We start from the raw sequence: 27,726 nt of genomic DNA on the forward strand, positions 1-27,726 counted from the left end.
AGTCAAATACTAGTTTTAGTTTTAGATACAGCATGGAAACAGGACCTTCATCCCACCGAGTCTGCAGACCAGCGATTCCCGTACACCAGCACTATCCAACATTCTAGGGACAATTTACAATATTTTACCAAAGCCAATTAACCTACAAATCTACACGTCTTTTAAATGTGGGAGGAAACTGGACCTCCAGGGAAAAACCACACAGTCACAGAGAGAACATACACACTCTGTACAGACTAGATGATAAAAAAACATTTCTTAATAATGCATATGTGACAAGGTGAACACCTTGGTATGAATTGTAGGATGAATGAAAGGCAATTTGGTCATTGTGATCAACAGATATAATTAGAAACCATGAGCTTTGGATTTTCTTTTGATCATTAAAATGAACATCCCATATTTCAATAAAGTATTTTTTCTAGATTTCTTAACTTTTCATGTCAGGTTTGTGAGGGCTGGGGTTACATCTCATAAATAATAGCCATGTTGTAATTACCATTTTCCTATATGTCTGTCATTTTCACAATCGGAAACTATTTGCCTGGTACACAGTAAGTTTCAGTTCATCAGACATAATCATTAGGCATGATCATTATATCAAAATGCTGGAGTAAAGGGCCTGTCCCACTTACGTATCCTTGGCACGCAAATTACGCGACCTTGTGGTCGCGTTGAGCCGAGACGGTCCTGCGAAGGTCGCACGCGATTACATGCGTACGCACAGGCGTCTGGAGTACGTGGCGTAATTTGAAGATGGACACAAAGCGTGTCGAGACTCTTCTCCAGTCTGAAAAGAAGAGACTCGACCCGAAACATCACCCATTGCTTCTCTCCAGAGATGCTGCCGGTCCAGCTGAGTTACTCCTGCATTTTGTGTCCATCTTCAATTTTCTTGGCCCCGCTCTGGGAGTAGAAGTGGGGGCGGATCCGGACCGCAACGGCTGTGAGCCCCAGGCTAAGCTCGGCGATTGTTTGCCTGCTGCTGTTGAAGGTGAGACGTTGCGTCGTGCCAGGGTCTTGGGCCCACTTTGGCTGTCAGTTCCACGACAGGCCTTTGGCACGCGAAGATTTTGTTCACTACAAAAATTTCGGAGCCCCGCGCGATGTCGCGCACAACTACATACCCCTCCGATCTTCTAAGTGGGACCGGCCCCGCGCAGCCATACGATGCCCATGCACCTCAACGCGACCACGAGGTTGTGTAATTTGCGTGCCAAGGATACGTAAGTGGGACAGGACCTTTACTTAGTGTGTCAGGCAGCTTCTCTGGAGAACATGGATAGGTGACAGTTTGGGTTGGGACTCTACTTCAGACTGATTGTAATGGGGGGGTGTTGTGGGGATGGGGTAGGTAGGGATGGAGGGCTCTTTTACCTTTGTGCCATTGATGAAACTTGGCAGTATTTATTTCAGTAGTGTATTCATATTCTGCCTGCTGTATCCACTGTCATTTCTAACAGCAATCTTGTACCAAGGAAGCAAATGTCATTATCAAGCGTCCATTTGTAAACATAACTCATCACTCCTGTTAATAGTTTAGGCAGGTGCATGAATTCAGATGGCAGATATAATTCAAATATTCATTTCTGGTTAGATTTTCTTTATTGCCGAGATATCTAAGTGATTGCTAGATCAACAAGGATATCTGGTGTACATTTGTCTCTTGTATATTTATAGTGAGATCTTCCCATGATATTCAACTTGCACTTTCTGCTGAGATATATATTTTTTAATTCACTTATGGAGTTGACTAACCAAAATTGCCCATGAAAAAGATGTCAATGTTTTGAACTGCTTGAATGATTCAATTATACTTTATTACCACATGTAGCTAGGACTTGACTTGGGTACAGTGGCGCTGACAAAGTAACAGAAGTAATCATTAGAGTCCCTCTTTATTCTTGATGCCTTCTCCCCCGTCGAGTCCCTCTTTGTTTCTGGCGGCCCCTTCCCACTGGGGAGTGTGTGGAAAAGGTGAATATCATGACTTGTTAGAGTGCATCATTCCCACTGAAGATGCGCCCATTGGATGACCTCTGATCTGCTTGCAAGACCCTTCATTTCTGTTTTATGTTACAGCAAATTTTTGCTGTATTTAAAGTTAAATCTGTAAACTACTTATATATAAAGGATTAAGGACACAAAGCTGTCAGATTTCAATTTGAGCCGACCATGATGGTTTTGTTTCTCAGACCAGTAGTGAGAAAGGACAGGACAAGTTAAAATTTGCAGCACTGACTCAGTGACAAGCGACAAATGCAATTACTTATAGAAAGAGTGCTTAATGTCATCACATTGAATCTAGGCATATTATTTTTGTTCTCACTTGGACTTTGGTTAAATCATTATATAACTGTTATGTGATCATGTTTTAGGGTTTAGGAGATGATGCTTTTGAAAGAAAATTACGACATTTCCTTTTTGGTGAGAATAATGGAGTGATTTAGATGTACTGAAATAAATGTGGATCAGTGCACTCTCTAGAACCTGATATCATTTAACACATCACAAAGTTTGTTCCAGCAAAACACTTCAAAGTGTATTAACCGTGGATTTTTTCCTCTTCAGATTCGACCAGTTGTTCACAGCCGAATTATCGTTTCTGCACGATGGAAGAAGTACAACTATGAACCATGTACCATCAAGTCAGTACACTTATGGAATATTTGCTCTTTTATACAAATAGTGAGGAGTGGTTGATGATGCATCATCTCTTAGTTTATCGAGGGCTACACACACTGTATGTTAGAATTTCGAGGACCAGAGGACATAGTTTTAAGATGAAGGGGAAAAGATTTAATCGGAATTTGAGGGATAACCTGTTCACACAAAGGGTGGTGGGTGTATGGAACAAGCTACCAGAGGAGGTAGTTGAAGCAGGGATTATCCCAACATTTAAGAGACAGTCAGACAGATACATGGATAGGACAGGTTTGGAGGGATATGGACCTAACGTGAGCAGATGGGACTATTGTAGCTGGGACATGTTGGCCGGTATGGGCAAGTTGGGCCGGAGAGCATGTTTCCACACTGTAACACTCAATGGCTCCAGAACTCTATGACCCTAATTCTAATGTGAATGGAAGGCTGCTTTGTTTTTAAGATTTGGTGTTTGATCAAAAGAACAGATGACAGACAGATTGTGGAAATCATGACCGGAAGTGTGTGTCAATGTTGTCAAAACTCAGCAGTGAAAAATGATAAATATTTTAATGGTTCAGCATCATAGAGAAACTGCACTTTACTGAAACAAGTGACCATGTTGATAAAGTTACTTCATGATCTTGTTGATTTATATTTCATTCTGCCTGGAGTAACTTTTATTTTGAATAAAGGGCCTGTACCACTGTACGAGGTAATTCAAGAGTTCTCCCGAGTTTCCCCTGATTCAAACTCGGTGAATTACAGTAATAGCCGCTCATAGGTACTCGGGGCACTCGTGGACATTTTTCAACATGTTGAAAAAACTTCACGAGCTTACCGCGTTACCCGAGTACCTGCCATTAGTGTTACGAGCCGCTAAGAGATGTCCAGAGCTCCAACGTACCCGCTACGTACATTCTAAGTACTTACCACGAGTTTGATTTTTTTTTTAAACTCGGGAGAGTTCTTGGGTAAACCCGTATAGTGGGAAAGGCCCTTAACACTTTAAAATAAAATGCAGATGGATGTAAGTCCCTCGGGTGTAAAATCAAATGAGTTATTACATTTATTTATTCATGAATTAAAAACAGAAAATGCTGGCAACACTTATCAGTCAAAGAAGCATCTGTGAAAGCCCCTTGCCAAAACTGGGAAAGAAGGAAAACTAGTTAGTTTTAACCAATTTCTAACTTTAAGCTAACTTGTTTGATCACTCCCAACTCTGAAGGATCTTTGACACAAATGTTAATTGTTTCAGTTTAAACAAGGCTTAGTGTTTCCAGGATTTCCATTTTCCACTTCGACTTTCGGCATTTGTTGCCTTTTGATTTTCATTAGTTAGTCATTGGTTAGTCATTACCTCCAATGCATTTGCATTCTTTTCCAAGTTGACCTGCCACTTCTGCTTAATTTGGAACAGCAATTGTAAAATATCCCAAGGTCACAGTGCCATGATAATACAGTATCATGGAGCAATACTATACCAAAGTATCGTAATACAGTGTTATCACAGTACCTAGGGCAGTGCAAACTCATACAATCTGTGGTGCAGTCCTATCACACCATATTATGGGCCATTCTTTCAAATAATTCTGAAGTGCAGTGTGATCATAGAATCATATGGCACAGAATTGTCAAACTATTTGAGAGCACACTCCTAGCCAGCTAATGGCAAAGTACCATCATTATAGCTATGGCTTAATATTATTTTTCTATTCTTAGCCACTGTATGTTCATCCCATTCCAGAGAATGGCATTATTGTACTATTTCATGGAACCACACCACTAAATATCCTATGGCACAATGCTAAAGAGTCAGCTTACAAAAATGTATAATAAAACATCCTATGGCCTGAAGCTTTCATGCATCCTCTGACAGAGTATTCTGTCCCGCAGGGATGAGGCAGGTAGGTTCCCACTGGAGTGATCATGCCAAGTGTGATTCATTTTAATGTGGGTTGGCTGTTAAACCAATTCTCACTTGCACTGAAGAAGGTTTACTAGCTTATAGAGATGTTACAGAGATGATGATTTGAGACCAGGGTGGCGCAGCGGTAAAGTTGCTGCCTCACAGTGGTTACAGCGGCGGAGACTACGGGTCTGACTACGGGTGCTGTCAGTACGGAGTTTGTACGTTCTCCATGTGACTGCGTGGGTTTTCTGCAAGATAATCGGTTTCCTCCCGCTCTCCAAAGACATACAGGGTTGAAGGTTAATTGGTTGGGTATAAATGTAAAATTGGCCCAAGTGTGTGTAGGATAGTGTTAATGTGCTGGTATCGCTGGTCAGTGTGAACTCGGTGGGCTGAAGTGCCTGTTTCCGTGCTGTATCTCTAAACTAAACTAAACCAGGGTTTGTTACGAGAATTTAATGCACACACAAACATGGTGACATGCATTGTATCATAGAATCCATAGTATCATATCATAACATCCATAGTATCATGCACAACTCTGTTGTACCATCCCATTGGAACAGTACCAGCATGTGTTCTAATGGCAAACATTAGCGCAGCATTCTACAGCATTGTGATATCATTTTATCCTCTGGAACTGTAGTATTGTATCATTACTGTGACACTGTCCGAGACACAGTACTATTGAGCCATCTTGTTATATAGAAGTACCATGCTTTGCCATGAATCTGTAATCCATCCTATCCAATACTGCAGTATTGTCATACGATCATGGCACAGTTCCTCTCTTTTCTCATCCTAGGCTGCATTCAGACTTGGAAATGACTGACTGCCATTACAATGGAAGAGTTAAAGATGTCTCTAAGTGATTTCAACACAAAGCTACAACAACCTAACATTTAGCATTGTATTATCCTGTTGCATGGAACAATCATACCATCTTGGGGAAATAACATTGCAGCATTCTAATGCACAGAACAATCATACCACTCTACGATCAAGTGATATCACGCAGGCCTTTTATTAGATTGCGTTAGAGATGCAGCATGGAAACAGGCCCTTCGGCCCACTAAGTCCATGTCGACCATTTATCATCCACTTCCATGTTATCCCACTTTCTTATCCACTCCCTACATACTGGTGGCAATTTAGAGACCAATTAACCTACAGACTCACACATCTTTGGGATGTGGGAGGAAACTAGAGCATCTGGAGATAAACCCTATGTGGCCACAGGGAGTGTACACAGACAGCACCCGAGGTCAGGACTGAACCCTGGTCTAAGGCACTGTGAGGCAGCAGTTGTGCCAGTGTGCTGTTCTGTGGCAGGAAAGTATCATGGCATTCTATGTAATGTATTATCAAACAATGGCACCCTACTGTAACAACAGCGGGATCTTTGCAGTTCACCCAAAGCAAATCCATGAGACATGGTATTTTGATGTTCATGTTGACAGAAAATCATTGACATCATGTTTGCCAGGGGACAAACTTGTATCCTATCCAAATGGATGTGAGGCAGCTGGAGAGTTGACATAACTTTTATTAACTGCTGGGCTTTGTAATATTCCAAGGCAACATCAAAAGTCAGGGACCCACGTCAACTCCATTGCACAAACTAGTCGTGGGATGTACCACCCTATATGTGAAGTGAGTTGTATCAGATGAGGCTGTGGCATGAGTCCTTTCATTCCGTGGAGATTTATAGTTCTGTATTATCTGGAGGTTACAAAAGAATAAGCAAATCAATGGTGGAAGACAATGGCTACTCTCTGAAGCTGGTAACACCAATTATGGACCTACAACATTATTGTACTGGGATTTGTAAGATCCAATGTTCAAGAAGGAACTGCAGATGCTGGAAAATCGAAAGTAGAGAAAAATGCTGGAGAAAATTAGCGGGTGCAGCAGCATCTATGGAGCAAAGGAAATAGGTAACGTTTCGGGCCAAAACCCTTCTTTAGACAGGTTTCGGCCCCAAAACGTTGCCTATTTCCTTAGCTCCATAGATGCTGCCCCACCCGCTGAGTTTCTCCAGCATTTTTGTCTACCTTTGTCAGATCCAGCTGAGACCACTAGTGCAGGGAATTGCTGTCTTTCCATGATACAGTACTATCATCTAGGTGAAAGTGCTATCAGATACGTCTCTCAATAATATGTTATAGTCTGATGCCATTGGATCACTCCATGAGCTGTTATCAGGCAACTGAACCATCCAACCAACAACTAGAGAGCAGTCCTGAACTACTATCCACCTAATTTCAGACCCACGGACTATATTTGATTGAACTTTACTGGACTTTATCTTGCACCAAACGTTATTCATGTTATTTCCTTTATCATGCATTTGTACACTGTGGATGGCTCAATTGTAATCATGAATAGTCTTTCCACTGACTGGTTAGCACACAACAAAAATCTTGTCACGTGTACTTCAGTACATGTGACAATAAACTCAACTCAACTCATTATCATTCGATCACACATGGCTATAAATTCACAACATTGGGAAATGTTATAGAATTGGATAATCTTCTGTGATGATGCATCGTCTCTAAATGCCGCTCCGATCCACGTTAAAGGAGGACGGGGCAAGAGGAGCTGAAGACGAGCACAATGGACAACTCCCGCCTGCAGGAAAACACTGGATCCCTGGACAGCGCTCTGGACCGAACAGAGGCCACAGCCAGTAAAGCAACAACTGCATCCAGCAGTCTGAAGAAGGGTCTCGACCTGAAACGTCGCCTTTAGATGCTGCCTCACCCGCTGAGTTTCTCCAGCATTTTTGTCTACCTTCGATTTTTCCATCATCTGCATTTCTTTTTTAAACACTGCATCCAATTAGGTGAGATTGAATTGGCCTCCCTGCACCTCATCAGCTACTCCTCAATACCAAGGCAGTTACATCCATCCAGGAGGGAGAAAATGGGAGAGCAAGCGGTGTGCCTCCCTACTAGCTGTGCTTGCCTTTTCAGACTTGACACTGCCACCAACTCCTCACCTGCCTACAGATAATCCAAGTGAATCTCCACCACACAGAGAGCAAGGCTGAGCTGCCAGGGCAAGCCTTAGACTGCCCTCAGACTATCTTTGATCGGAATTTAAAGGGTTAATCTTGCACTCAACGTTATTCCCTTTCTCAAATGTCTGTACACTGTGGATGGTTCGATGGCAATCATGTATAGTCTTTCAACTGATTGGATAGCATGCAACAAAAACTTTTCACTGTACCTCGGTACATGTGGAAATAAACTAATCTCAGACTCAAGCTCAGACTGCCTTTGCATCCTTTTGGAGGCACAACTGAGCTGCTGGGCCCGGCACGAGACTGCCAGCTCCCCATCACTTGCCCACAGACGATGAGGGACTGTGCCCCCGACAGGGAGAGCAAGACCGAGTTGTCGGACAAGCCGTAGACCACCAACGCCATCCCTTCAAGGCCAAGATCGAGATTTAGGGTCAAACCTGAGACTGACTGTGCCTCACCTGCCCACATATAACAAGGGACTGTGGCCTCATAGAGAGGGGAACTGAGCTGCTGGGACCAGCCTGAGACCACCAGAGCCCCCTTTTGGAGCATGGCAGAGCTGCCGGGACAAGGCCGAGTCTGCTCACCTGCTCACAGACAATGAGGGACTGCACCCCCATGTGGAGCAGGACCATCTCGTCACCAACATCATTCACTAAAAGGTAAACAAACCTTTTCAATAGACAATAGGTGCAGGAGTAGAGCCAGCACCGCCATTCAATGTGATCATGGCTGATCATCCACAATCAGTACCTCGTTCCTGCCTTCTCTCCATATCCCTTAACTCCGCTATCCATATGAGCTCTATCTAACTCTCTCTTGAAAACATCCAGATAACCAGCATCCACAGACTCACAACTCTCTGTGTGAAAATGTTTTTCCAAATCTCCGTTCTAAATGGGTTACCACTTATTCTTAAACTATGGCCCCTGGTTCTGGACTCCCCCAATATTGGGAACATGTTTCCTACCTCCAGCGTGTCCAAACCCTTAATAATCTTATATGTTTCAATAAGATCCACTCTCATCCTTCTAAATTCCAGAATATACAAGCCCAGCCGCTCCAATCTATCAACATATGACAGTCCCACCATCCCGGGAATTAACCTCGTGAACCTACACTGCACTCCCTCAATAGCAAGAATGTCCTTCCTCAAGTTTGGAGACCAAAACTGCATCCAATACTCCAGGTGTGGTCTCACTAGGGCCCTGTACAACTGCAGGAGGACCTCTTTGCTCCTATACTCAACTCCTCTTGTTATTAAGGCCAACATGGCATTTGTTCTCTTCACGTCAGTTCACCCTACGATGGGTGTGTTGGTGGTATTGTCATCAGCATGGCGTCGGTTCCCCGCACCACAATTCTGAAACAGATTTGAAGGAGAAAATTTAGGAATCTAATTTTTGCACTAGCATGTTGCTACAGCTGTAGAGTTGCTGCCTTATAGCGCTTTGATCCTGCCAACGGGCGTTTAAATTGTCCCCAGTGTGTGTAGGATGATGTTAATGTGCGGGAATCGCATATTGGTGCGGACTCAGTGGGCTGAAGGCCATGTTTCCGCGCCGTTGCTCTGAACTAAACTAAATTATTTTTTCCCCCCCTGCTTGAGAACATATAATAAAAAACCTGATCATATGTGAGATAGTAAGCTAAACACACTCGATATCTATGTATTTATAAGCTAATTAAAAAAAAAGCCAAGCTCTGACAATAGGTCAGTAAAAATTGAATTAGAGAATTCTCTTCAGATGTTTTATGCTTCATGATTAGCCAAAGAAATCCACCAGATGGTGCTAGGGATCAGATTATTGTGAGGTTTAAAATGTACCATCAGGTGTAAAGTTTAATAAAGTTATGCAACAATGTACATTCTCTTCACAGAGGTAAAGAGATGCACATTGGTGTATTCTCACACATTCGCACACACACTGTGTACCAGGTTTGTTTCCTCGTATGATCTATGGAACCCAAGTCCTAACTCCCTGCTCTGGGTCAGCTGGAGAGTTGTGATCGCTTGGCATTCATTGTTGAAGAATGGTGAGGGAAGTGGGAACATTCCTCTGGTATCCTGAGGTACTGCTATTGACTCATCAACCATCTTGCCCAGTCCCTCTCAAATATCATCTGGTAGAGCTGCTGCCTCACAACACCAGAGACTCTGGTTCGATCCTGACCTCAGGTGCTGTCTGTGTGGAGTTTGCACATTTACCCTGTGAGCACATGGGTTTACTCTGGGTGCTCTGTTTTTCGCACACATCACAAAGACATGTAGTCTGAAGAATCACAAAGACATGTGGGTTCTGTAAATTGGACCTGGTGTGTAGGGAGTGGGTGAAAAGTGGAATCACATAGAACTAGTTTGAACGGGTGATCAATCATCAGCATGAACACGATGGGCCAAAGGGTCTGTATCCATGCTCTATCTCTCACTAAACTCACTGGGTTCTCCATGGCTTTGTGCAGGGGATATCCTGTATCACAAATGTGATTGTTTTTTTTTGAGGAAGTGACGAAGTTGAGGGGAGGGGAGTGGATGTTGCATTCGTGAAATTTAGTAAAGCATTTGACAATAGACAATAGGTGCAGGAGAAGGCCGTTTAGAACGGAGACGAGGAAACACTTTTTCTCACAGAGAGTGGTGAGTCAGTGGAATTATCTGCCTCAGAGGGCGGTGGAGGCAGGTTCTCTGGATGCTTTCAAGAGAGAGGGCTCTTAAAAATAGTGGAGTCAGGGGATATGGGGAGAAGGCAGGAACGGGGTACTGATTTGGGATGATCAGCTATGATCACATTGAATGGCGGTGCTGGCTCGAAGGGCTGAATGGCCTACACCGCCCTCTGAGGCAGAGAATTCCACTGACTCACCACTCTCTGTTAGAAAAAGTGTTTCCTCATCTCCGTTCTAAATGGCTTACCTCGTTAATCTTAAACTGTGGCCTCTGGTTCTGGACTCCCCCAACATCGGGAACGTGTTTCCTGCCTCTAGCATGTCCAAACCCTTAACAATCTTATATGTTTCAATGTGGTATCCTCTCATCCTTCTAAACTTCAGAATGTACAAGCCCAGCTGCTCCATTCTTTATAAAACCCATTTCGGGATTCACAGGAGTGCAAATTATGCCACTGCCTATTACAGACAAATGTACCCTTGTATGGCTGCAACAACTTCTTCAAGAGCTGCTGCAGCATTTGACATTTGATATCCCTTCTGCATAAGCCCTTCTCAATGCTGAGTAAGAGAGTCCAGAGAACTTGGGACATACAAGGACAAGACCTCTGTCAGGACTTTCCTAAATGACAGGATGGTGGTTTACCTCTTGAATCTTGAGGTGAATTTCTGAAAAGCTATTGAGTTATGGAATCTTACAGTGTGGAAACATGCCCTATGGACCAACCTGCCCACACCGGCCAACAGTCCCATCTACACTAGTCCCACCTGCTTGCGTTAGGCCCTTATCCCTCTAAACCTATCCTACCCATGTACCTGTCTAAATGAGTCTTAAACGTTGTAATAGTACCTGCCTCAACTATCTCCTCCGACAGCTCTTTCCATACACCCACCACCCTTTGTGTGGAAAAACTATCCATCAGATTCCTATTAAATCTTATTCCTATATCCTCTGGCTCAGGATTCCTTGACTGGGCAAGAGTGTGCGTTTACTCAATCTATTCCTCTCATGAGTTTGTACATCTATTAATCACACTCCCATCAGGAAGAGTAAATTTCCCAGTAATCAAGTAATGAATTGATACATGGCTAACTTACACCACTAGATGTCACTGTGTATCCTAGAATGTAATGTAAAGATGATAGGCCCAAAGGAACTTGATGTTGAGATATTATGACGACTAATGCTGTCAGTTGTGGTGGCGTTATGTGTCTTGCTAACTTAAGTACGTTTTTTGAGCAGTTGACAAAGGTGATCAAAGAGAGCAGGGCAGTGGATGTTGACTACCTGGATTTTAGTAAGGGATTTGATAAAGTCCCCCGTGGTAGGCTTAACCAGAAGATTAAGAAGTGCAGTATTAACAGTCATATGGATTTGGAACTGGCTTACTAATAGGGTTATGGTGGAAGGACAATATTCAGGATGGAGTTCAGTGACCAGTGGATTTCCACAGGGATTTGTGCAGGGACTGCTGCTGTTTGTGATATATATAAATGACTTGGACATAAATGTAGACGGGTTGGTTAGTAGGTTTGAAGAGGACATCAAGATTGCTGTGGACGTGGACTGTGAGGAATGCTGTCGAAAAGTACACAGCTACAGATATGGGCAGAGAAATGGCAGATGGAGTTTAATCTGAGCAAGTGTGAGATGTTACATTTTGGGTGGTCAAGTGTAAGGGAGAAATGTATGATTAATGACTTGACCCTAACAGCATTGACGCACAGAGGGATCATGGGGTCCAAGTCCATAACTCCTTAAATGTGGCAATACTAGTACATAGAGTGGCAAATAAGCCATATGGTGTGCTTGCTTTCATAGGTCAGGACATTGAGAAGAAGAGTCATGAAGTCGTGATGCAACTTGATTAATCAGAATGACGCCTGGATTAGCGGATATTAGCTGTAAGGAGTAGTTGGACAGACTTGAATTGTTTTCTCTGGAACGTCAAAGGATGCAGGGAGATGTGAAAGAAGTATATAATATTATGAGAGGCATGGATAGAGTAGACGGTCAGAACCTTTATCCCTGGATGGAAAAAAAATCATATGCTAGAGGACATTGCTTTAAGGTGAAAGGGGTAAAGTTTAAAGGAGAGACACGGAGTAAGTTTTTTTTTACATAAAAGGATGGTGGTTGCCTGGAATGTGCTACCAGGGCTGGTATTGGAGGCAGATATGCGAGGGGCATTTAAGAGGGAAATTGGAGGTATGAATATGCAGGGAATGGAGGGATATGTGCAGGCAGATAAGAGTTTGTCGCATTATGTTCAGCACAGGTATTGTGGGCCAAAGGGTCTGTTCATGAGCTGTACTGTCCTTTGAAACACTATATGCCATGTTGCCACTTGCGGGCAGAGCACCAAGGCAAATTCCCTGTATGTGAATACCTGGCCAATAAACGTATTCATTCATTCATTCATTATATGAAGGTTTGATTCTGTCCAGTGACATGGCAGTAAAATATCTACATGAGGATGACTGCTGTACACATTTTACCAATCCGATGCAAAAACATGCACTGGTGGAGTCCAGCAAAAGAAGGCAGATTCATTGACAGATACAACATGTAAAATGGCCATTATGCAAGATGACTATCAACACTATTTGAGATTAATTCATTTTATTCTTCCCAGATCCATCTCGACTCCCTCCTCTTTATACCACTCGCCGATATATCAGGGGCAATTTATAATGACCATCCAGCTATTAGCCCATCAACCTGTACATTTTGGGGATGGAAAGGAAGCCGGGCACCTGGGAAACCCATCCTGATTGAAACGGGAGGTACTGATTGAAACTGGGGAGGCTGGAAATATGAGATATCAGCTCCACTAACTGCACCACAACCACTCAGATGTTAAGAGATGATGATCCTGAAATGCTTGCGTGCATTAAAACCGCTTAAAAGGACGTTCTCCCAGGGGACCCGCCATCCTGGTTTACTGCAGGAGAGTGATTTCCTTTCCCATGCAAAGGGTAAAGGTGCATGGCACTGGGAATCCCGACCTTCTGCCTGGCTGTGCCAATTACAGCAGTATCCAGTGTCTATATCCAGTTTCATATACTGTAGGAAGCACAAAGTTCAGAAGACGATTCACCAGCTGGGTGGGAACTCTTAAAGCAGCAGATCTAAATGGAAGATGGACACAAAATATTGGAGTAACACAGCATGTTAGGCAACATTTCTGGAGAAAGGGAATGGGGGGATGGTTCAGGTCAGAACCCTCTTCAGACCAGGAACCCTTCTTCAGATCAGACCGGTCAGGTCTGAAGAAGGGTCTCGACCCAAAACAAAAACGTCACCTATTCCTTTCTCCAGAGATGTTGCCAGACCCACTGAGTTTTTCCAGAATGTCGTATCTATCTTTGGTTTAAACCAGCATCTGCAGTTCCTTCCTACAGATCTAAATGGGACTTCTGCTCCTAACAGTGTGCTAGATTCGCCGGCAATAGTAGATTCAAGATGGGGAATGGGGGCCACATGCTGTGGGGGAGCTGAGGTGAACAGTGGGGTACACAGTGTCCCTTTACTTCACCCTCAAACAAAGTGCAAAGCTTGGCAACAATATCAGATGCTGTATTGGTGCTGGAAAGTTTGTTTCATGGTTGACTGCAGCGGCAGCCTCTCACGTAGTGGTTCTTGTAAGAATTGGTCATGTAACTAGCTCTGGAGCAAAGCCTCTTCCTCTCAGGCACAACTGCTCTTGGAATGGAAGCCCACCCACTGTGTGAATGAAGCGTGTGTATACTGAGCGGCTGCAATAGCAGTGTCGGGTATTGGTGCACATCGACTGATGTGTACCCAGCTGAGACTGATGTGTATCCTGGTTACAAAGATTCAGTTACAGCTCATCAGGCTGTAAATGAATCTATGATACCAGGATTTGAGTTACAGAGGAAGGTTGGATAGGCTGGGGCTTTTCTCTTTGGAGCATAGAAGGTTGGGCGGCACGGTGGCGCAGCAGTGGAGTTACTGCCTTGCAGCGCCAGAGACCGGTTCGATCCTGACTCCTGATCTTTACTCAGAGAGTGGTGGCGGTGTGGAATGAGCTTCCAGTGGAAGTGGTGGCGGCAGGTTCGTTGGTATCATTTAAAAATAAATTGGATAGGCATATGGATAAGAGAATGGAGGGTTATGGTTTGAGTGCAGGCAGGTGGGACTAAGGGAAAAAAGTTGTTCGGCACGGACTTATAGGGCCGAGATGGCCTGTTTCCGTGCTGTAATTGTCATATGGTTATATGGTTATATGACTGCGGGAGCTGTCTGTATGGAATTTGTATGCGCCCCCTGTGACTGTGTGGGATTTTTTCCGGATGCTCCGGTTTCCTCCCACATTCTAAAGACATACAGGTTTGTAGGTTAATTGGATTCAGTAAATTGTAAAATTGGCCCCAGTGTGTAGGATAGTGTTAGTGTACGGGGTAATCACTGGTCAGAGTGGACTAGGTGGACTGAAGGGCATGTTTCCGCATTGCGTCTTTAAAGTCTGTAGGTTCAGGGGTTACCTTATTGTAGTGTGCAAGATCTTGACCGGCATTGATAAAGTGAACACTCGCTGTCTTTTTCCCTGAGGAGAGGACTCTAAAGTGAGAGGGAAGAGGTTTAAGGGCTGATGCATTTATGACATTCAAAAGGTATTTGGACAGATATGTGGATGGGACCAGTTTAATCATAATCATCATAATCATACTTTATTAGCCAAGTATGTTTTGCAACATACGAGGAATTTGATTTGCCATCAGTCATACCAATAAAAAGCAACAAGACACACAAAATACATTTTAACATAAACATCCACCACAGTGACTCCTCCACATTCCTCACTGTGATGGAAGGTGAAAAAAAAGTTCAATCTAATTCTTTCTTTGTTCTCCCACGGTCGGGGCCTCGAGCCTTCCGTTGAAGGGTCAATCTTGGCTCACATAGCTGGCGGTTGGGCCCTCCGCATCGGGGCGATCAAGCTCCTGCTTCGGGGGGATCTCAGCTCTCCGCACTGGGCAATCGGACCCTGGGTCGGGACTAGTCGAACTTCCTGCCACTTTGGAGCTTCCCGACATCAGTCTCTGCCTGAGACTGCGAGCTGCTCGATGTTGAAATCCGCAGGCTAGTCGGAGCGTCGATCCCAGGCAAGAGATCGCAGGCTCCGATGGTAAGTCCACAGCCCCGCGGTGGGGCCCAAAGTCAGTCTCGAGCAAGGACGCCAACTCCATGATGTTAGGCCGCAAAGCGACCAGAGATACGATCCAGAAAACAATTGCATCTCCGGCAAGGTAAGAGATTGAAAAAAGGTTTCCCCTGACTCCCTCTCCCACCCCCCACATAAAACAAACCAGAGAACAATAACACATTATTTTAAAACACACTAAAAATAAAAACAAAAAAGACAAAAAGACAGACAGACTGTTGGCGAGCTGCCATCGCTGACAGCGTCACTCAGTGGACCCAGTTTAGATGGATATGGGCCAAAAGCAGTCAAATGGGACAAGCCTGGATTGCCAACTCGGTCAGTTTGGATGAGATGGGCTGAAGGGTCTGTATTTGTGCTGTATATCTGGATGATTCCATGAGTCATCACACACCAAGATCCCACAGTGCACCCTACATAATGAGGGAGTCATAAGGTCATAAGTGATGGGAGTAGCATATGGCCATTCGGCCCATCGTCTGGTTCCACATCTTTTTGGCTTCCATTAATGAGTTCATTCACCATAAGGCCCGCAGAAAGGAAACATTTTAATGAGTGTTATTTGATGATTAATTAAAGTATATGGGTCAGCTGAATGTAGAATGAAACCGATCAGATCCATCTAATGTGTTCCCATTGCTGAAGGTTCGGTTTTGATCCAGGCCTTCCAGTTTGGCCCTTGGCAGAGATTAAGTACGGCAGGATAAATGTACCCTCACAAGACGATCAGAGCCAACATCCCTGCCATGGAGGAATGAAGGCTGCTGTTATGGCATGAGCTATAGTAGCTCTAATACCATCATAACATGTGCAGGAACAGCTTCTGCGTAAGTTTGGGTTGTGAATTGGGCTGTACCTTGGCAGAAGATTCACAGCAGCTGCTCACATCTGTCATACCATCTTCAATAAAGTCAGGGGCAATTGGAAGCTCACTTCATCATGCTTCTTCTTGGACGACATCAACAAATAAATGATTTATGTCTCCTGATTGCATTGCAAGTATGACTTTAACGGCAATTTTTCACCTTAAGTGGTAAGGGTGAGGGTCTTTTGACTTTTAATTGCTGGAATAGAGCCTATTTAACATTTGCTGTACTCAGCAGTAAGTTGATTAGATATGACATACCTTTGACAACTTCTGTGAGGTGAGATAAAATGCCATGTCAATTCACGCCTTCCTTTCTTTGGAACATAAATCACCTGCAATTTTGTTGTAATAATGTGACAGTTCATCTACTTTCTTGCCCTGGCTGTAATGATAGATGCCGAGAACTTGTACTTACCTTTGGTTCTCTGGAATTTCAGGACTGGTTACTGGGAAGGGGATTTTTTTTTAGATTGGAGATACAGCGAGGAAACAGGCCCTTCAGCCCACTGAGTCCATACTGACTAGCGATCACCACACACTACTACACACACTAGTGACAATTTACAATTTTACCAAAGCCAATTAACCTACAAACCTGTACATCTTTGGAGTGTGGGAGGAAACAGGAGCACCCAGAGAAAACCCATGCAGGTCACGGGGAGAAGGTACAAACTACGTAAAGGCAGCACTCGTAGTGAGGATCAAACCCAGGTATCTGGTGCTGTAAGGCAGCAACCCTACTGCTGCGCCATTAGTTTGATTTACTGCCATTTACTTAATCGTTCCGATTAGTTTGCACATCTCGAGTATACTGTAAAGGGCACATAAGGCTAGATACGCACAAAAAGCTGGAGAAACCCAGCGGGACAGGCAGAGAGAAGGAAAAGGTGACGTTTTGGGTTGAGACCCTTCTTCAGTCTGGAAGTTATAGGAAAGGTAAACGAGAGATATGGACAATGATGTAAAGAGATGCAATCAATACAGGGCTATAGGCCTATTGTGAGTTTATGTACAGGGACATATCTATCCATGCACTGTATACTTGTATTTATACATGCATTTTAAACATGTATGTCATGTTTTATACTTTGGCAATATAACAATGTTTTTTTTATCATGCCAATAAAGTTTTTAAATCAAATTGAATTGAAATATAGAACAATGAATGAAAGATATGCAAACAAGTAATGATGATAAAGGAAACAGTCCTTTGTTAGCTGTTTGTTGGGTGAGAACGACAAACTGGTGTGACTTGGCTGGGGGAGGTATGGAGAGAGAGGGAATGCAGGGATTACTTGAAGTTAGAGAAATCAAATTCATACCATTGGGGCGTAAGCTGCCCAAGTGGGATATGAGATGCTTTTCCTCCAAGATACTGTATTGATCCTGATTTTTGTTGCCATATCCTCTAGTTACTGCATCTTTACTGCATCTTTACTGCATCTTTAGATATCTTTGATTCCTTTGGCATGTCATATTATTTAGTTCAGAGATAAAACATGGAAAAAAGCCCTTTGGCCCAGCAAGTCCATGCTGACCGTCGATCATACCTTCACACCAATGCTATGTTATCCCACTTTTGCAAGCACTCCCTACACAGAGGTAGGGGCTATTGGGGCAGTTGAACTGCACAGCTTAGTGATGTGGGAGGAAACTGGAGCACCCAGAGGAAATTGTATACGGTCACAGGGAGAACGTGCAAACTCCATATTGACAGCACCCGAGGCCGGGATTGAACCTGGGTCTCTGGCATTGTGAGGCCTCATGTCTAATAGCAGCAAATTATGCCACCCTTTATTTTGTGTCCTTTATTTTGAATATTGGCCAGTTTAATCATCTCCTTGCAGACTCCTCACACCCTTGTAATAGTCTGTTCGAACTCCTACCTTCCGGCAGACGTTACAAGGCCTTATACGCCTGCACCTCCTGACTCAGGAACAGCTTCATCCCCAGATCTATCGCTGCCCTGAACCGGCACTGCTGAGTGCCCCCCCCCACCCCCATGAACTGTATTCACGCACATGGACCCGGCACAGACATATCTGCACTGTTTTACTGTTCTCTTTTTTTTTAATAAATCCTGTTTCTCGGGGTATCTAGACTTTATTAGGTGTTTAAGTTATGACAATCGGATGGAAGCTGCATACCAAATCTCGTTGCACCTATGTGCAATGACAATAACATATTATTATTATTATTATTATTATTATTATTTATTATTATTATTATTATTATTCTCTTTCTCTGTTTATCAGTAGTTTTTCTTTTTCTTTCTTATTTAAGTTTCCATGTCTTTATAAAATTCTCTTGGAACTAAGGGAGATGGCAACCATCCCGCATTTTGCCTGATACTGCCTGATTATTTGCTCTTTCTTGCTTATAATAACTTTTGTAAGGATGTAAGATTTGCCTTAGTTAACGGGAAACAATAATTTTATGATCTAACACCAGTTTTTGTCTTCTTCACCTGCATCGTCCACCTGGCATCAGTGTCTTTACCAATGGCGACCTGCTGATACCACCCGTGAGATTACTTCTACCAAAACATACAGTTCAAGACTGGAATCGTGTCCTTGCCTTGATTACGGACAAAGTCCATTTGCGCACCGGAGCTACTCAGAGGTAAGCCTTTTCTCTCGCAAACCGAGTCAGCTATTGAACAAAACTGAGACGTGACCATGTTTCCGTTGTGGCTGTAATTACTGGAGATTCTTAAATAGTATTAGGAAGTAATAAATACAAATGCCACAGAGATGAAATATCAGAGTTCACAAGTTATGCAGTGCAAAACACGAATGTTGGCTGCTGCAGGTAAGAATTTCATTGTTACGTTTTGGTACAAATGACAATATAACACTCTTGACTCTTGAGTCTCCCATGAGATCAAAGTAACAAATTAGTGCAAGGAGGATGCTATGAGAATGCAGGGTGATTTGGACAGGTTGGGGGAGTGGGCAGATGCATGGCAGATGAAGTTTAATGCGGATAAATGTGAGGTTATCCACCTTGGTAGCAAAAACAGGAAGGCAGATTACTATCTAAATGGCGTCAAGTTGGGAAAAGGGGAAGTACAATGGGATCTGGGGGTCCTTGTAAATTTGTCTAAGAAAATAAGCATGCAGGTACAGCAGGCAGTGAAGAAAGCGAATGGCATGTTGGCCTTTATAACAAGAGGGATCGAATATAGGAGCAAAGAGGTCCTTCTGCAGTTGTACAGAGCCCTAGTGAGACCACACCTGGAGTATTGTGTGCAGTTTTGGTCCCCTAATTTGAGGAAGGACATTCTTGCTATTGAGGGAGTGCAGCATAGGTTTACGAGATTAATTTCCGGGATGGCGAGACTGTCATATGCTGAGAGAATGGAGCAGCTGGGCTTGTATACTCTGGAAGGATGAGAGTGGATCTCATTGAAACATATAAGATTGTTAAGGGCTTGGACACGCTATAGGCAGGAAACATGTTCCCAATGTTGGGGGAGTCCAGAACCAGGGTCCAGAGTTTAAGAATAAGGAGTAAGCCATTTAGAACGGGGAAGAGGAAACACTTTTTCTCACAGAGAGTGGTGAGTCTGTGGAATTTTCTGCCTCAGAGGGTGGTGGAGGCAGGTTCTCTGGATGCTTTCAAGAGAGAGCTAGATAGGGGTCTTAAAAATAGCGGAGTCAGCGGATATGGGGAGAAGGCAGGAATGGGGTACTGATTGGGGATAATCAGCCATGATCACATTGAATGGCGGTGCTGGCTCGAAGGGCCAAATGGCCTACTGCTGCACCTATATTCTATTGTCTATTGAGAGGTGGTGGGAGAGTGCCTTCGGAAGCGGGGAGATGATTGACCAAAGAATGACAATGGGGAGATGGTTAAGGTTGATGGGCTGGCAGGTAATCGTCTGTTTTGTGGTGGGGTGCTGAGGAGATGATCCGTTTGTGGGGCAGAGGTTGTTTCACAAAGGAATCGGGGGAGAACCCTAAATACCAAATAGAGAAAGAGGGCAGGGTGGCGAGGAGCTTGGTGGGAACAATTTAGAGGTTGAGGCTCTCTATTGTACCCTTCATGGATCTCAGCGTTGATTGAGATCGGAGTTTGAGGTCCGCATGTTGTGTTTGGATTTGTATTCCTGGTTGGACTTTGTGCAAGTGACATGAATTGGGCTCAGTGGTTTCCATGTGAGTGCTGAGAATTTTGAACAAATATGTAGAGGTGTGGTGAGGGTGCTGTTTACCAACTGAACTTTCAATAAAATTCCTTTGTATCAAGTGAATCTCCAGGCTGTCATCCCCCACCTATGATTACATATAACAATGAAGCTTATTAACTGGCAAGCAGCAGTGGAAATTAAATTGTCTCTTTTATCACATTGTTGCCATGAAACAACGTTTTTTTGTCGACTTGAATGCACTGCATTTAGACGGCTAGAAATATTCCTGTGACTCTTTCCCAGCACAATCTCATTAAATATCATGGGAATTCGCGTTAATGGATTATAGAAGTTTGAAGGTAAAATGCTCATTTAAAAAAAAAAATTATTGACCCCTGAAATCTATGGCAAAAATTACCTCTATTACCAGATTTTTATTTGAGATTGTCCTAAATTGATATTAGTTCAGACACCCTATTCAGTAGTATGACCTGAATTTAGGTTGAAGTTTAGGTTTAGTTTAGTTTAGTTTAGAGACACAGAATGGAAACAGGCCCTTCGGCCCACCGAGTCCGCACTGACCAGTAATACCTGCACACTAACGCTATCCTACACACACTGGAACAATTTACAATTATACCAGGCCAATTAACCAACAAACCTGAATGTTTTTGGAGTGTCGAAGGAAACCAAAGATCTTGGAGAAATCTCACGCAGGTCACAGGGAGAACTCCGTGCAGACTGCACCCGTGGTTAGGATCGAACCCGGGTCTCTGGTGCTGTAAGGCAGCAACTCTACTACTGCGCCACCATGCTGCCCTTTTGTCACGTCACAATAGTATTCTCACATGTGCTGAGGTACAGTGGAAAACTTTTGGTTTTTTTGTTTTATATATATATATATATATAGTAGAATCACTGTACTTTACAGTGTAGAAACAGGCTTTAAAGCCCGTCATAAAAAGTCACCACTCTAAAAAGACCCGTGTAATTGTTCCCATTCCCTTGTCCTTTCTCCACTGGTTTTTTGAATGAAGTACAAACCCCTGTGTCAAATGATGGGAGTAATCCCATCTCCAGTTTTACGCTATTTCTCACTGAAATGGAGATGCAGTTTATTGCCCATCATATTAATAACAACAATTCTTTTTAATACATTCACAATTTGATTGATTTGAAACATTAGAATCATATTATTAATATCCAAGCCAGATGTGGGGATATGGCTTGCATCTGGAAGTCTGATATGCTCCATGATTTAATAGTCAAAATATTCTTGGGGATAAAACATATCCGTTGAATCGCTGTTGCTGGGAAATCACCTGCCTGTTTCCTTCAATACAGTTCAATGAAATCCATGGGGTGGGCGATTGCAACCTTCACGTGGTCTGCCCTGTTTGAATGCAATCTACCTGGTGTGCACATTCAAATAAGATCAAATAGAACAAGTTATCCTACAACTTTAGGCTGTGCACACCATACGCAAGAAGAGGAATGTCTAGTGAGGAGTACAATGTTTCTCTCTGTGGATGCTGCCTGACCTACTGGCTATTTACAGCATTTAATGCTTTATTTCTAGGTCGTAAGGTCATAAGGAATAGTAGTAGAATTTGGTTATTCGGCCCATCAAGTCTATGCCCTCATTCAATCATGGCTGATCTATCTCTCCCTCCTAACTCCATTATCTAGGCATTTGATTACCGCGTCAAACATATATGACGTAAAAATGTATGCACTAGGATAATAATCTCAAGAAACAGAAAATGTTGTAAAAACCAGGTCCATGGAGAGAGAAATGAGAATGTTTTGGGTCGATGACCTTTAATCAGCACCAAGGTAATAGTGTTTGTACTTGATAGTTTTGCTGATTCACCTATTCAGATTCAGATTCAGATTCAATTTTAATTGTCATTGTCAGTGTACAGTACAGAGAAATGCATTTAGCATCTCCCTGGAAGAGCGACATAGCAAACGATTTGAATAAATAATAATAAGTGTCCGGGGGAGGTGGTGATTGGCAGTCACCGAGGTACGTTGTTGAGTAGACTATGTTTCAAGCAACTTGAACAGAATATGTATGCAACAAGCATGCATCTGAGGGACATGTAGACTGACACTTTTGTTATCTGGGGTTTGAAGTGTAAATGACTGGTGCTTACTAGAAGTTGCAATCTGGCAAACAAAATGAAGTTCCCAACCAACCCTGCGGTGAAAGTACATTTGGGGAGATTTCAAACACATAAAGGACATCTCTGCAAATAGGTTTGCTGATTCTGTTGGGAATTATTTAACTTTATGTGTGTTTATTATATTAGAAACTGCACTTTGAACATTATGTTCTCAGACTACTGAAAAACAGCTATGGTGGCTGATAGCACTTGCAAACAATATTTTGAATGATTTTACTGATTGTTATTCTTCTACCTCTTCACCGTTTATTGAAAGCTTTGTCTTCCTGGTGTCATTGATGTTACATTGACTGTGTATTTCTGGTTTGTTCCAATCATAGAAATATCAGTGGCATCTCACTGTTTTAATTAATTAGATAGTTTTGTTTGTGTCTAATATACTTGAAACATGTAGGGTTTCAACTGTGCAACTTTTTACATGGTGGGTACTTTAATTCCTTACACTTGTCTTTTCAAATCTGGGGCAAAGTCTAAAATATCGACATCCTAAGCTTAGAGACACAGCATGGAAATAGTCCCTTCAGCCCACTCAGTCCATGCTGACCATCAACCACCTGTTCACACTGGTTCTATGCTATCCCACTTTGGCATCCTCTTTGGATACACGAGGTGCAATTTAGGGCCCAATTTGCCAAGCAACCTACACATTTTTGGCAGGTGGGAGGAAACCAGAGCACCCATGAGGAATCCCACGCAGTCACAGGGAGAACCTGAAAATACAGATAGCACCTGAGGTGCGGATCGAACCTGGATCTCTGGCGTTGTGAGGCAACAGCTCTACCAGTTGTGTCACTGTGTCATCCTAAAAAAAACAATCCCATATAGAAAATTGCAGAACTGGAGTTACAATTGGATGGTTGTTGTATTGTATTGTATTGTATTCAAATTTAGCGTCATTGTCTCAATTAGAGACAACAAAATGAATTTTCCTTACAGGCAGTATCATAAAAATAAATAAATAATAAATAATAAAACATATTAAAAATAAAATTGAATTAAAAAAAGAAAAGCACAAACACAGAAAGTCCACGACACAACATAACACAGTGGCACCAAGGTGAGGAAGGCACCATAGTCCAGCCAGCCTCCCCTCCGATCTTCCCAGATGTTCATCCGTGGTCTGGGCCTTCCGAGCACCCGCAGTCGCCGCCCCGGGCGGCCCGATGGTCAGGCCCTCACGCCGGGCTGGTTATGTGCTAGTTATGTTGCCGAAGGTAGTCGATGAGAGGGGGTTGATGGGGGAAGCTGGGTGGGAAAGGGTGCGGGGGCATGGAGTGTGGGTGTGGGATTGACTGCCAGGTTGTCAGGTTGGTTTGGATGTGCAAATAATGTGTGGGTTGAGGATCGGGGGGAAGGTGGTGGTGGTGTGGGGGGGGGGGTTGGTAGCAGCAGGACAGGGGTCGGATGAGATGTCAAGAGGGAGGTGTGCAAAGAGGTTTGCTACACTCGTGAGTGGAATGGTTCACCTCAAGTAGAGGCAAACAAGTTAATCACTTCAAAGGAAACACACCCAAGTTTGGTTCCCAGCATTGGACTGAGAACTGCTCTGTATTTTCCTTTAAATAGCACAGAGGCTTCAGTAAAGGGAAATGTTCACGTGTTTCATTGCATCAAGAGAATTAAAACATTGCTGAAAATTAATGTGATATCCGGATGTGTGTTGAACCTGGTTGGACCACTGTGCGTATCCATGGCATTTTGGATGTTACCAATCAGAAACGGGCAACCCAGCTTATTTGGAGCTGAAGATAGACACAAAAAGCTGGAGTAACTCAGCGGGACAAGCAGCATCTCTGGAGAGAAGGGATACGTGATATTTTGGGTCGAGACCCCTTTTCAGACTATTCAATGTCCTGACTGATGGAGATACATGTGCCAAATGGTTTCCCAACCACCCTTTCCACCATGCCTCCAACTTCATGGAACTACAGTATATACCTGCACCCTTAAGTCGCTCTGTTCTATAATGCAGTTGGCTCATATTCCTCTCAACCTTTCCTATTTATGTAGCTGTCCCAATGTCATTTAATTGTTGTTATTGTACCTGTCTCGCTACCTCCTCTGGCAGCTCATTCTATAAACCCACCACCCTCTGTGTGAAACGGTTGCCCCTCGGGTTCCTATTAAATCCTTCCCCTCCCACCATAAACCAATGTAATCTGGTTCATGATTCCCCTACTATAGTTAAAAGACTGTGCATTTACCTTATTTAATCCTCTCATGGTCTTATCCACCTCAATAAGATCACACCTCATTTTCCTGTGCTCCAAGGAATAAAGTTCAAGCCTGCCCAACCTCTTCCTATTGCTCAGGCTCTCAAGTCCTGGTAACTTTCTCGAAAATCTTCTCTGCACTCTTTCCAGCTAACAACCTGCTTCCTACAGCAGGGTAATCAAAACTATACACAATATTCCAAATCCGCCCTCACCAATGGTAACATAACATCAGTAACTTCTACTTTTTGGATGATGGCATCCCAATATCACAATTCCCTCTGATTAAGGCCAATGAATGGAAAACCTTCTTGACCACCTTATCTACCTGTGGCACAACTTTCAGGGAACTATGTACCTGCACTCTGAGTTTCCTCTGCAGTACAACACTACCCAGGGCCCTGCCATTCACTGTGAAGGTCCTGCCCTGGTTTAACTTCCTAAAATGCGATGCATCACACTTATCCTCATTAAACTTCATTAACCATTCCTCAGCCAACTTGCCCAGCTGATCAAGATCTTGCTGTAAGATCCTCCTGATGAGGAGAAACAATTGGGCAGAGGTAATCAGGTATGGAGGTGAGCGGAAAGGTGGAGACAGAGAATTGAAGGTAATAACATGGACTGAATGGGGGAGGGATGTTGAACAGATCAACCAGATGGGGAAGAGATAGCAAAGGTCATGTTCATAAGTCCATAAGTTCTTAAGTTGCAGCAGTTGAATTAGGCCATTCGGCCCATCAAGTCTACTCCGCCATTCAATCATGGCTGATTTATCTTTTCCTCTTAGCCTTGAAAAGATGTATAAGACTGTAGGATTTGCAATTGATGATGTAGAAACTGGCAGAATATCTATGCCAAAACATACCTTTTACATTTTTCATCACCTCCACCTAATCGCTTTCATTAAAAGAAACTCACTCGCAGTTAATACCATGATTTTTTTTTAAAGACTAAAATTATTTTTGTTTGTAAACACACAGACTATGCACAATAGATGGAAGGCCCTTACTCGGTGCAGCTGAATTAGAAAATAATGAATATTATGTGGCTGTTGGATCAGAAAAATTCAAGAAGCTGCCCTATTATCAAGTCTTGTCAAAGAAAATTACAGTACGAGAGACTCAAGGGTGAGTTCCAAACAACACACTTAGTTCGACGATGGCTGAGCTTATAACAGTGCTTAAAACTTTGCTAAGTATGTCGTGTCTTATTAAATGCATAAATTAAACTGCAATGCAAAATTAACTGCTACCTGCCTTTTAATGTTTTTAAAGTAATTGTCAAATTTCCAGGAGAAAAGCAGAGCTGGAGCATAGCAGAGTATACTTACGCACAAAAATATATTGTATCATTTAATTTACTGCAGACAATATATCAAAATCTCTGTGTCATCATATAATGATATTGTTGTCACCTAACGTTTAGGTATTTCTCTGGAGTGACCCCAAGAGTAAGTTATGTATAGTGTGGGATGCATTCAGCCCATGGGGATTATTTACAAGTATTTACCTGGTGTTTATGGGGAGTTAACAGTTGCAAAATAGGTTGGTAGCTACACTGCCCATAAACCCAGACAGCTTTTTGCTCCATTATGAAAGGTACTGTGTTTTTAGTAAGAGAACCTCAATAAGCAAACTTCATGATTAAATAGGACATGAATTAAACTTAAGATAAAATGGATTGAGGCAGTGCAGCGTAGGTTCACAAGATTAATCCCTGGGATGGTGGGACTGGCATATGAGGAAAGATTGAAAAGACTAGGCTTGTATACACTGGAGTTTAGAAGGACGAGGGGGTTTCTTATAGAAACATATACTATAAACTATAAAAGGACTGGACAAGCTAGATGCAGGAAAAATATTCCCAATGTTGGGCGAGTCCAGAACCAGGGGCCACAATCTTAGAACAAAGGGGAGGCCATTTAAGACTGAGGTGAGAAAAAAACTTTTTCACCCAGAGAGTTGTGAATTTGTGGAATTCCCTGCCACAGAGGGCAGTGGAGGCCAAATCACTGGATGGATTTAAGAGAGAGTTAGATAGATCTCTAGGGGCTAGTGGAATCAAGGGATATGGGGAGCAGGCAGGGTTATTGATAGGCATGGGTTATTGATTGGGGACGATCAGCCATGATTACAATGAATGGCGGTGTTGGCTCGAAGGGCTGAATGGTCTCCTCCTGCACCTGTTTTCTATGTTTCTATGTACAGGCCACAGAGCCAAAGAGCCCTAGCAAAGATAAGTTTGGAACTTATTGGTAGGCTAGCAATAGCGTGAAAACAATCAGGACTGACATTATCTTGGATCCCTCTCAACTTCTCCCCTCCAGTCTGTAATTTGTTGTGGTCCCACCTCTACTCAATCTGGAGTGTATGATGACTGGGACAGTTTAACTAATTAGGCTTGATCCAGTGAGTTAAATCAAGATGACCAATAATTGTCAGCAGTAAGTGGACCCTCGGCATTTTGAGAGTGAGTAGCTGGCTGTTCAACAAACTAAAGGCCGAGTTCAATCCTGTCTTATGGCGAAAATGTAAATTCTTAGCTGCATTTATCTCTCTGTTTTATCTGAACATCAACATGCCTTTTAGTTATGCCAGCACCTGATGTGGAAGAAAAATAATCAACTGTTTAGTTTTAGTTTAATTTAGTTTAGAGATACAGAGTGGAAACAGGCTCCTCGGCCCACCAAAACCACACCGACCAGCGATCACCCATACACTAGTTCTATCTACACACTTGTGGCAATTTCCAGACGTCAATTAACCTACATACCTGTACGTCTTTGGAGTGTGGGAGGAAATCGGAGCACCCGGAGAAAACCCACGCGGTCACAGATTCCATACAGACAGCACCTGTATTCAGGATCGAACCTG

General features: G+C 43.1%; 1 protein-coding gene across 1 annotated transcript in view; it reads left to right on the forward strand.

Moving 5' to 3' along the window:
• The window catches only part of LOC129697058 (doublecortin domain-containing protein 2), a 116,492-nt gene that overhangs the window by 24,964 nt on the left and 63,802 nt on the right, over positions 1-27,726 (forward strand). The window contains 3 exon segments of the mRNA XM_055635268.1: positions 2,572-2,648; positions 18,804-18,935; positions 25,834-25,980. Of these exon segments, the coding sequence (XP_055491243.1) occupies positions 2,572-2,648; positions 18,804-18,935; positions 25,834-25,980 (356 nt within the window).

Source organism: Leucoraja erinacea, chromosome 5 (genome assembly GCF_028641065.1).
Source record: "Leucoraja erinacea ecotype New England chromosome 5, Leri_hhj_1, whole genome shotgun sequence".
Taxonomy (NCBI): domain Eukaryota; kingdom Metazoa; phylum Chordata; class Chondrichthyes; order Rajiformes; family Rajidae; genus Leucoraja; species Leucoraja erinaceus.